The 12,371-nt window shown below is 42.8% G+C and overlaps 1 protein-coding gene across 10 annotated transcripts in view; it reads left to right on the top strand.

The window, feature by feature from the left end:
• Window positions 1-12,371, top strand: part of LOC103542594 (solute carrier family 23 member 1-like) — a 110,379-nt gene that overhangs the window by 10,805 nt on the left and 87,203 nt on the right. For all 10 annotated transcript variants that reach the window (XR_011539617.1, XR_011539616.1, XR_011539618.1 and 7 more), the window contains exon 4: window positions 10,465-10,624. Coding sequence is in view for 6 of the 10 variants with exons in the window: in XM_070617797.1 (XP_070473898.1) it covers window positions 10,465-10,624 (160 nt within the window). In the remaining 4 variants the exon portion in view is untranslated. The remainder of the gene's footprint in view (window positions 1-10,464; window positions 10,625-12,371) is intronic.

Here is a 12,371-nt window from a genome sequence, read left to right as displayed (position 1 = left end):
AATTCTGACCAATTCTATGGCACATGATTCCTATCAATGTTTTATAAATGCACGGTGCGTTTATCATTGTATATGCTGCGTTAATAAGCATATTCCTGACAGGAGAAAACTTCCATTTTGCCTGCACGTCAATGAGAACCAGACCTTCTCCAGTAATTTGGCGTAGCTGCTGGTTGGCCAATTTGCCACAGACTAGCTTCTGAATGCATACATTACAAACCTTGTTTCTCATGTACCACCCACATGTGTCAAGTGGCAGGTGCTGTAGGGCACATTCATATCATAATGTGGCCTCTGGTCCTGCACCTTCATGACATAGAATGAGCTGGCACACTGGGAATAGAGTGTTGCTAGAAACCATGATTATTCCAAGATGGCTAGCAATATATTAACAACACTTGGGTCTCGAACCATAAAATATATCCCACTACATTCAAACTAAATTTATCCTGACTCAACTCCTCCTTAGCCAGATCCTAAAAGGGCCCATGGCCCTTCAAATGCCATCTGATGCAAGGGTTAGAGTTAGGGAGGTGGCGGTGGAAGGACATAGTAGTTATAGACAATTGTGGCTGAAACCTGTTACTTTTGCAAATTTTGTGAAGGTGTATGGCTAGTGAACACATTGCAGGGCCCCTCCCTGGACTTTAGAAGGAGCCATGCAAGTGAGGGGCCTGTCACTGTGAATCTGCTTTGACCTAATCTGTGCCAGGCCTGTGCTCAGCCCTGGAGCTGCAGAGGAACATGGAAAATCTTCCCTACAGTGTGCTTCTGCCTGGCCTGTCTTAAGAGAAAATGACTGGACACGAAAAATTAATACCCATTTATTCCTTATCAATTATCTGAATCAAGCCCCACAGGTGTAGGCTGATACGGGGTTGGCCCATTGTTTCCAGGACAGGCTGACTGCAGGCAGCATCCAGAGGAGAATATTCCTTCCTACCGTGGTCTTTTGCTAAATCAAGTCAAGGGCACTTTCCACAGTGCTTCCTTTGCAAGTCATGTCCAGGAGCTATGCCAGTGCTGAAGTTCTCCCATTCTCTGCCGAGGAGTGGGAGACTAGCACCTACATCTTTGGCAGGTTATTTCCCTTCTCCCTCTATCTTCTCCTGTCACCATCTCTGTGAGCCAAGATTTCTTCCAAATTCCCCATCAAGAACCCAAAGAGGTACAGGGTTTGGTCTGGTCTGTCTCTTAGGCCCCTAAGGTCCAGGAACCCTCCCGTCTTCCCAGGATTGGCCCCTGGAATGTCAGATGCTACAGTAGCATTAGACAGGCCTTGCAGCAGCCTGCCTGGATTCCCAAGAACCCCTCAGCCCTGCCCCAGCTCCATGGAGAGTTACAAATACAAACTCTTCTGCATTAAAGGGAAGAGCCCTTCCCCTTCAACCTGAGATGGTGTTAATTATCCTTATGGAAAAGCTTTGAGCTTGGAAACTGGAGGCTGGAATTCCAGTCCTCACTTCTGTGCTGTGGGAACTTGGACAAGTCATTGATGCTCTCCAAGGCTCAATTTTCTCATCGGTAAGATGAAGGAGTTGAACTATATAATTTCTAAAAGCCCCTTACATCTCTAATATTGTAGACACCAATGATGGTGACAGAGAAGATGAGGAAGTGCCATGTTTCAAGTGAATAATCAGTAGTAAAAGTGCCTGTGGGCCTAGCCTTCTGGTAAGTTCTGTGAGAGACACAAACTAATCAGGAGCTAAGGTTCAAAGAACTTACACCCTAATTAAACATGCAAAGAAAGAGGGAAATAAATCATGCTAATGTCATTAGACTGAGGTGGGGGCAGGTATATACTTGATTTTGGTTCTGCCCATGAAAATGGATTTCCCCCTCAGATGCTAATGAGTAACTGCCTAAGATATTACAGATTGTAAAACCTTACTGACAGCTTATGAATCAAAGGCCAAGTCGATTTGATTGTCAATTATCAGCTAACCAGGATTTTATGGTGTACTTTTCTAGATTAGAAACAAAATGTTGATGTTGCAGTAAGATTTCAGAACGTCTTAGTACTTAAAACCATGTTAAATAATCAAAAAGGAATGGTAAGAGGCCATCACTGCTGCTTCTGATATGAGAGCTCATGAGCGCCATGCCCAGTGTGGGGCAGGGAGCGGTAAGCCTTGGCAGCGTTGACAGCTGCTCCCTGCTATGACTTTAGGGCTTTCCTCGCTCAGGTGCTCACCTCTGAAATTCCTGGAAGGGCATACTTCACCATTCATTTCAAAATAAGAGGTTAAGTTTGAAAGGCAATCACCAGGGGGAAATCTAATATTGACTATATGTAATTCTGGGTTTTAACTCCATCTCTGGAATTATTTGCGACTTTACCAGCTGATTTCTTTTTCTGGAGTGCTTCCAGGTGATATGACTGCTTTTCGATTTTCCTGGGAATATCTCAAGTGTGGAGCAAGCACTCCCGCCACAAAGTGTTCGCTTGCATGCAGTTTCGCCTGAGTCAGCCCTGCCCTTGGTCCTTTTCATCCACCTACTTCCCTGTGGGCCGAGCCCCGCCCTGCCCTAGCTCTGCACCTGTCCCTCGTTATGCAGAAAGGCCACGCCCATCACAAGAGGTCTGCAGCCACCTTGCTCCTGCCCTGTTGACAGCTAGGTCACCAGATGTGCCCTTGGAGCTCTGGCTGGAGCAGCAACAGTGGTGGCCGTTGGGGTGGAAGAGTGACCTGGCCATCAGACACATCAGAGGAGGGAGAGGGGTTGATGTGTCCCAAAGAGGGGGCTGGTGCTTCTGCTTCCTGTGGGTTTGAGTTGGGCGGTTATCCACAGGGAAGGTGCGCGATGGACTTTCCCGCAATTTAGCAGGTCCTTACCTGCTTGGTGTAGGGAGCCCAGTAAAACGTGAACAAAGTGCTCTTTGTCCAAGAGCGAAGTAGTTGGGGCTCTTGGGGTGCCCAGGATTTCTCACAACCCAGTGACCCTTTTAAATTCAAGAAGAATTCATCAGTCCCCTCCTACATTCCTGAGGCTCTGCTCCCCATCCTGACCTATTTCAAAGAAAAGTCCCTTTGACATTCTCTTTTGCCCACTCATTGGATTGGCTCCAAGAAGGGGACATCGGAATGATGTCACAGGTGAGATTGGATTCCAGTGACTCAGATGCCTCTGTTCCCCACTGTGGACCTCTTCCCCATTTACCCACTGGCCCCTCAAACTCCACATGGCCCCACCCCAAACCTCCTCAGGGTTCCTGGTTCCTGTTCCTCCTCATCCCTCCAGGTTCCTGGATGCACAGGACATACTGCCCTGCCCAGTGGGGACTTAGTGCTCCCTCTCCTTTCTACTCCTGACAATATTTGCTTTTCTTTTCTCTCGGAGTCCACACATTTCTGTGAAAAGGAACTGTTTTTTAATTTTTGCAAAGCCTTGAGACTTAAATTAGATAATGCACATAAAGTGCTTAGCTCAGCACAGAAAATCTATTCTTCACACCAAGAAAAGGATTGTACCATACAGACAATTTTGCACCCTCCCTTCCTTTTTTAATAATTAAGAAAATTTAATTGTGGCAAAAAACACTCCTCCCCCTTTTATAAACATATGCAAAGCATTGTAAATATCTTTCAGTTTCAATAAACACACTTCCACAATAGAACTTTTTAAAAAATGATAACAAAGTATTCCATATTCTAGAATATATAAGTATATTCTGGCTTATTTAACCATTTCCTATTAAAGAACATTTAAGTTGTTTCAAGTTTTTCACTATTGTAATAGTGACCAATGTAATTCGTAATTATGAGAGGTGTAAATTTTATATGTACTGATAATCATTTATCTAGTTAAAGACAGAAAAAGAACTGGAAGAAATGTTATACATTTCTGGGTGATATACGTTATATATGAAAGATACATATTATATATGTGCTGATAAAGTTTATCTAGTTAAAGATAAAAAGAGGACCGAAACAAAATTTTGATGATTATTTCTGGGTTGTAGAATTAGGGTGACAAATTTATTCTTTATACTTTTCTTTACTTGCCATTTGTTTTTCTTCAAAGTCCATGTGTTACTTTATAACTGGGAAAAATAAAAACCACTTAAAATGTTATTTTAGAAAAGTGTCAGGGTGTGTTTTGTGAGCCACACCCTTTGAATCTGTGCCTGAGAGCAAAGGTTTAGAAAGCTGCCCATTACCTTCTTGGAAGGGGGGCGGGGAGCTATGGAGCAAGACCCCTGCCTTGAGATAACTTATGACAATCTGCAACCTTTGTCACCCCACCTGCTTTTATCTTTGTTTCCCTGATCTGTTTCCCTGTGATGATCATCATTAAAGCCCCTAAAAACAAGAAAGGGCAGGCGTGCATGTATTCGGTGCAGAACAGAAGGAAGGACTGGAGCAGTGGCCCACAGTCCACCTTCAGATCATGGGGGAGGGGACAGGTGTCAAAGGCACACTCAGGGCAGTGGGTAGTGATGGGTTTAAAGAAGACAGATGAACAGGTTTTCCCTCCCCACCAGAGATCTCCCTGTTTTCTTCCTGGCAGAGGCAAGCACTCTCATCCCTCCAAGCTGATTATTTAGGCATTTTCCTCCAAGTCTCTAACTAACACGCCTCTGTTTTAGGCATTCCTGGTTGATGTGCCGACATGGATGAGTACAATTTCTTTTTCTCTCACAGCCTCTCCCTCCTACCACATACAAGCACATTTCCCATCCTCCTGTTCTCCTACATTCCCAGCACAGATCACTATTCGGTGCTTACGTTATAATGACTATGATGATATTCAGATCTGAATCACAAAGCTCCTTTCCTGCTCAACTTTTTGTTTACCCTGTAGCTAAAATCTTTCTTGTTTTTAATATGCTTAATTTTCTAAGTTCTTACTTCTAATTCAATTTTAAACTCTCTTCTTGTTGTCTGAATCTCTTCTTAATAATTTCATTCACATCGCACAGTCAATCAGGTTCATCTTCTTGATGAATTTCTCCTGGAGCCCTCTGACCTGCTGGAGTTTGGAATGGTGGCTGCATGTGCCTGGTGCTCAGCTGTCATCCTCAGATGCCTCTTCACCCTCATGCTGGGAATTCCCTTCATGTCAGTTCTCAAGTCTAGATTTCTTGTTCCCATTGCTTCCTCTTTCTTTGGTGGAACACAATTATCTAGTAGCTTCCTGAGAAAGGGTACATGGGAGGTAAATTTTGTAAGAGTTTGTGTAAGTGAAAATGTGTTGATTCTTCTGTGACGATTGATAGCTTTGCTGGGTATAGAATTTTAGGTTGGAAATAATTTTCTTTCAGAATCTTGAAAGCATTCTTCCATTGTCTTCTAGCTTCCAATGTGATTTTAAGAAGTCCTAAGCCTATATGCCCCTCCTCTCTCTCTGCAAGATTTTGTACAGGCCCAAGTTGTGCTGGGTTTTCTGTCTATTTAGCATTTAACTGGGAGAGGTCTTTTAGTCACAGTGTCTATGTCACAACATCAACAATGAGCATCCTGTTGCTAAACCCAGTAGACTTCCTCTTAGTACTTTTCCATCCACTGACCCCCACCCTGCTCCTTGGTGATAAATTCCCACATTTCATGTTGTGTTGGAAGTTGAGCCTGATCTCTCTCCCACCACAAAATCCCATTGTAGAGCCCCTCCCTTGAATAAAGTCTGCCTTAACATCTTTAACAAGTGTCATGAATAATATTTTCTTTAACAGGACTACATGAGAGCTCAGAGAGAAGGGTTGAAGCTTAATTTCCCAATACTTCCAAAAGTTTAGATGTTCCTAGTTGATGGGCCAAAATGGGACTACAAAGAGAGGAGAAAAATGTCCCACCTAATCGTTAGCATAAATCCTTCAAGTAGATTGTTCTTAACACAAGTCCGGTTGTCACTTGTCCTTATAACAAACACACTGTTGCAATTTGGCCCGTGACTCAGACTTTCTCATCAGGGCTCCCCCACTTCCCAGCTGAACCCTGCAACTGGCTTCTTCCTGGAGTCAATTTCCTCATACACAGACAGTGCAGTGTCATCCTACCCACCCTGAAGTACTCTTGAGGTAACGAAATGAAAATGTTGCGCAGTTTTTAAGTACTCTATAAACTTAGATGTTAATATGACCCCCAGGGACACATTTCTGTGGCTTTGCCAACCTAAAATACTAATCCTATCAGACTTTTAGGATACATTCCTGAGGCTGCAGATTTTGACATTTTACTTCTTCTTAGAAAACATGAAAGTCACTGTTGTAAAGGAAAATGGTCGGGGGTTTTCTCTTGTTTGTATGTAAACATTCAGATGAGATGGTGAAGGGTCGGGAGAGGAGGAGGATGGACAGAGAGAGTCTGCCCATGTTTCTACGGGATGTTGTCAGGGTGGCAGTGGAGATTTGCACCCAGACTCAATCCATCTGAGCCCAGACTCGCTTTGTCTGCAATGGTTCATGAGGCCAGCTGTGTGTGAGATGGGGTAGGGAGAGGGAGAAGGAATAGGTGGAAAATGAAATTGGAAGGTCTGAGTATAGAGTGCAAGGCAGGTCCTTACTGTATCATATTTGTAAGTCCCTGTAAACCCTGCTTGGAACAAGATGAAGTGTAAATCAACAGCTAAAGTTAATACTTGTTATGTTGGGACTTGTGGCACATTACTAGAGCACATCCTCCAAATAAAATCCAACAAAAACAAACAAAAAAAGAGATAGAGACAGTGAGAGAGAGAGAGAGAGAGAGAGGATCTGAAATTGATCCAACAATACTAGGATGATAAGCTTCAAAATAATTAGTAGATCCAATAAAAGCAACTCCATCCCAATTGATATATGTTGTGACACCATGTGAAGAGAGCTATACATCAGATATTAACCCTTAAATGTTAACATAAGCCCCTAAAGTAGACAGACACTGTCTACTTTAAGAACTAGAATAGGGGCTGGCTCCTTGGCTGAGTGGTTAAGTTCACATGCTCTGCTTCAGTGGCCCAGGGTTTTCCTGGTTCAGATCCTGGACGCAGACATGGCACCGCTCCTCAAGCTGTGCTGAGGCAGTGTCCTACATAGCACAACCAGAAGGAACTACAACTAGAATACACAACTATGTACTGGGGGGCTTTGGTGAGAAAGAAAAAAAAAAGAAAGAAGATTGGCAACAGATGTTAGCTCAGGTGCCAGTCTTTAAAAAAAAAGAAAAAAAGAGCTAGAACAGAGGAAATAACACAGAGGAGTAAAGTGAAAGCTGTGAAGGGCTGTGCAGGTAAGGCCGTGCTACCTGAGGGGCTGAGAGGATGCCACAGAGCAAGGGGTCATTGATGCAGAGATGCAGCCTTGGACCCACCCAAGCACCTGGAGTCCAACAATGCAAAAGAAAACAGGGATCATAGAAGACAAATCTTAGAGAACCAACCTGCAAGAAATGGAAAGGCAGAAACAACAGTAAAAACAGTCTCACATGATAACATCTGTTATTTAAGGGAAACGTTAAGAAAATGCCCTGATGTGCACTACATTCTCAGGAAGTACCCACACATTTCAGAGGAAATAAGAATGACAATTACTGCTACTTATTGAGCTCTCTATGCCCTAGGCATTGGGCTAAGTATTTACATATATTTTTTCTTCACAGCTACTCCTTGAGGAGAGTCTGTTGTCTTTACTTTACTGAAGGGGACACAGGCTTGCAGAAGTTGGGCAACATGCCTGGGTCACACACTAATAAGGTAGAGCCAGATTTAAATTCGCCTTTGGTCTATGCCATGATGTTAATTGGTGTCACAGGGCAGTGATGACAAGTGAGGAGACCCAAGTACTTGTCCTGGTTAACTCTGTGACCTTGGGCCCCAGATCCCCTATCTATAAAGTGACAAGGCCAGGCTGCATACATTTCACAGGCTCTTCTAGTTCTAAGTTGTTGAGGTTTTAATCAACAGGCACGTGTATAATAATAGTGAATCATACTCATGGGAAAATTTTAAACAAAAGGAGTTGCCATGGTACCAGATAAATTAATATGAAATTTAAATGAGATACACATTAAGGTCATCATAAAAGGTAAGAGAGATGCTAAACAATGAAAGCCTAGTAATGATACTGGTACGTATATCCCAAACATGTACCAGGAAAGTGTATAATGGAAAACCTAGTAGAAATGCAGGAAATATATGTAGATCTATCTATGTATGTATCTATTCTATCAATCACTTATCTACCTCTCTCTCAAAAGGGTACCAATAAGAAGTTATGGGAAAGAAATGGGAATGCTAACAAAATGAAGTGAGGAAAGAGAGGACTCAATGGAAAATGGAGTTGGAAGGTCTGAGTACAGAATAATGGGGGAAGAATTTATTGGTATACTGTGTGAACCTAAAGTTAAGACATGATAATACACTGAAGCAAATAAATGGAAAAAAATTCATCTTGCTCTTGAACATAAAAGGTATTTAGCAATACAAAAAGGCACAAAGTCCATATCATATTATCCCAAGTACATGCAATAATCTTGAAAGAAAATAACACGAACAGAGTTAGAAAAGTGCTCAGCTACTTGAAAATTTTGAAATACTCCCTTAAATAATTTCTGAGTTAGGGATGAATTCCTACATACAATAACAGAAAACACTTTTTAAAAATGAAAAGCTCACTATTGTAAGTAAAGAATTATTATAAATATATTTTGACAGTATTCAAATTCTATGTAATGAATAGACAGCTTATAGGCAAGGAAAAACACATGAAATCACATGAATGAGTACACATCTTTCTTGACTTAATGAAATGCAAATTAACATTTGTTAGGGTTTCATTACATGCTTATTAAACTGAAAAAAAGTAATAATAATAAAACCCAATGTTGGAAGGATTTTTGTTGGCACCAGCCTCAGCGCTGGAGGGATAGAAAAAAAACAATACTGAATCCCAGCCCTCATGGAACCCAGTAATGCCGAAATGGCTGAGGCAGTGGTGGCACACTAACGTGGTGGGGTGTGTGTAAGCCTCCCTGAAAGTGCTTGCTAAGGTGTTCAAAGCAATCCCTGAGAGTCAGTCACTATACATGGTTAGTTAGTACGAGGACTAACAGAAATGTGTAACTAGAATAGCACTGGGAGCTTTTTCCCCCTCACTGTGGTATTCCCAATACCTGGCACCCAGTGCCTGCTACCACAGCAGGTCCTCAAAAAACATTTGTTGAACGAATGAAATGTGCATAGAAAATTACAGCAAAAAATTAAAACACAAGCCCTATATTATGTACTTTCTGGTTATACCTTTATACAAAGATGTCTATGTTCATTTTAAAAGCTCAAAAGGAAGTTTGCAATGATCTAAGTATAGCGAGTTTCCCTTCTCTGTCAAGGTACTTAGATGTGCAATGTATTCCATTCTATTTTGGAGCGTTATGGGTCTAGATTTATGCATCTAGATCAGTTGTTCTTGGCCCCGGCTGCACATTGGAATCACCCGGAGCTTTATGCACTCGCCCTGCTGGGGCGCGCTCCTAGACAAGCCCGTTAACTTGTCTGAGGGTGATGCCCAGACATCGCTGATTCCAATATTCAGCTAGGATACAAGGGCCACGTAGACAGCAAAATTCTTTCATACACTTTATATTTTATTATATAAACTATGTTCAGTCATTCTCCAGAATAGTCCTTTAAGCTGTCTTCATGGAATCCTGAGTTCAAAAATACCCAGCTAGTATTGTTAAGAAAAAGTACTTGACCAGGGTGGGCCATGCTGACAAATGCAATCAAGAGGCTGGGGTACCCCTGTTCCATCCCCACTCCTCCAAATTCTAGCATCCAGGACGGGCAAACTTAATAGCTTCTGACCTCTAGTAAGAGAGGGTTGGTGGAGGTTGACTTGTGAGGCTGTGTTCACCTTGAAGGGAGGACAAGCCAGGGAGGCACTGCTAGAAGTTCTCACAGAGGCCAGAGTGAGACACCGACCAGGAGTGAGAGGGGCCTGGATGGGGGACACGCCCTGACAACTGACCTCTGTCCTCTTCTGTCCATGTGATCAAAAGGAGCCTGAAGGTGGAGGTCTGGGTCTGCTGTTCAGTTTGAAGACACAGAGGACTCTGGCAACCCAGACTCTAGGCTGTGCATCTCTTGTCAGTGGGGAACTCCACATGTGTGAGCTGTGCTTTGATCCTTGGTCCAGGGAAGATTCTCTGGGACTGGGGTAGACAATGGCACCCACCACCTGTGTTTGCTTAGCTCTGTGCTGTCTCCAGACCTTTTCCCAGCACCTGACTCTCTCCTCCTGGGCTTGCCTCTCCAGGACTGGGGTTAGGTCTGCTTGTCTTTCCCCTCCCCACCTCTCCTACCTGTCCAAAGTGTAGCAGAGTTCATGGGTCTGACTTGGAGCTTGGCAGGAGTTCCCTGTAAACTGAAGACAACAGGGGTCATGTGTTGCCTGGAAATTGAGGTAGGACTTGGGATTAAAAGGGGCCAGTGACGGACTAGTACTAAAGGATTTTATGGGTAACCACATCCTTTCCCCTCCTCCAGGCTGCCCATTCTCCAGGGAGGGTCATTTGGTTTTGTGGCGCCCTCCCTGGCCATGCTTTCCCTTCCTGCCTGGAAATGCCCTGAGTGGACACTCAATGCCAGCCAGGTGAACGCCAGCTCTCCTGAATTCACCGAGGAATGGCAGAAGAGGATCCGAGAGGTAATGGGGCAGAAGTGGATGGGAGGAATGGAGGGGTACTCAACAGGGGCTCCCGAGATGACTCATTTGTTCAACTTTCATTGTTCAGCTCATGGCTGGGCAAGATTCCCGGCTTTAAAATACTGCTGTTGTTTCCTGTCTTTTAATTATAGCCATTTTGACCTGAGTGAGGTGATATCTCATGGTAGTTTTGATTTGAATTTCCCTGATAGTTAATGATGTTGAACATGTTTTCATATACCTGTTGGCCATCCATATATCTTCTTTGGAGAAATCTCTGTTCAGATCTTTGCCCATTTTTTAATTGGGTTGTTGGTTTTTTGTTGTTGAGATGTATGAGTTCTTTGTATATTTTGGATATTAACCCCTTATCTGATATATGGTTTGCAAGTATCTTCTCCCAGTTGTTATGTTGTCTTTTAATTTTGTTGATGGTTTCCTTTGCTGTGCAGAAGCTTTTTATTTTGATGTAGTTCCATTTGTTTATTTTTTCTTTTGTTTCTCTTGCCTGGTCAGACATGGTACTTGAAAATATGCTGCTAAGATCGATGTCAAAGAGTGTACTGCCTATGTTTTCTTCTAGAAGTTTTATGGTTTCAGGTCTTAAATTCAAGTCTTTAATCCATTTTGAGTTGATTTTTGTGCACAGTGTAAGGTAAGATCTACCATCATTCTTTTGCATGTGGCTGCCCAGTTTTCCCAACACCATTTATTGAAGAGACTCCCTTCTCCATTGTATGCTTTTGGCTCCCTTGTCAAAAATTAGCTGTCCATATATCCAACTTATTTTAAATGTAAAGGGCAAAGGAGCATTATTCGAAACAGTAATTTGTATTTCTGCCGCCATCTTTCTTTTTGCCCCCTGGGAGCCCTTGTTAGCCCATTCCCTTGCTTCTGTTGGAGGAAGAGATTTTGAGTCATTCTCTTCTATACTTTAAATAGTGGGCAGCAAAAGTAACACTGTTAAACCCTCTTGTGTTTCCTTCCCCTAGGTACTTTCAAATGATTTAATAAGTGTATTGTCACTGGATCCTCTCCATTGGTTAAGTTTCACCCTGAACACACTGGAGTTTCCAATCTGGCCCATAAGTACCAGCAGAATTCCAACAATTGAACTAAATTGATTTCTATTATTTCTATCTTTTAGGGAACATGACCAAATCCCTAGTCCTGGGAAAATAAGGCTTCTTTACCTTCTCATTCCTCCACCCATCATTTAGGACCTGCTACACTGACAACTCACTTTTGTGCCCCACAGTTTAGCTTCACATTATCCTAGCCTGGAAAGCCAGCCCTTTGTGCTTTTGTCTCACACATTTTGTTGGTTCAAGCACATTCTAATTTGCAATAATTTCACTGCTTTTCCGAAGTGATATGACACACGAAAAGATCACTTGATATGGTATTTCTTGGTCCACTCCTGTCCTGTTCAGGCTGTGAAAAGTGATCCTTAAGCTGTTAGATAGATAAATTGATATTCATGTTGGTCAATCTGGGTCACCAGCCTTCTTGTAGTAGTCTGGGCCAGGGCTTCACTTGCAGAAGAGGCAAAGCTCAGTTCAGAAACACTGTCAATACCAGTTTAAAAAATGTTCGAATCTCCCATGTTCTGTGAAATGTCCAGTATGGCCAGCCTACCAGCTCTATGGTGGGCCATGTATCCTCATATTCTCCCACCAAAGGCACATGCGCCCACTGCTATTGGCAATGTGGATCATCACGGGCCACATAAGCAACTTCAAGTGGA

Source organism: Equus przewalskii, chromosome 4 (assembly GCF_037783145.1).
Source record: "Equus przewalskii isolate Varuska chromosome 4, EquPr2, whole genome shotgun sequence".
Taxonomy (NCBI): Eukaryota; Metazoa; Chordata; class Mammalia; order Perissodactyla; family Equidae; genus Equus; species Equus przewalskii.
Note: the sequence above shows the minus strand (reverse complement) of the source record. Positions and strands in the feature narration are given on the sequence as shown.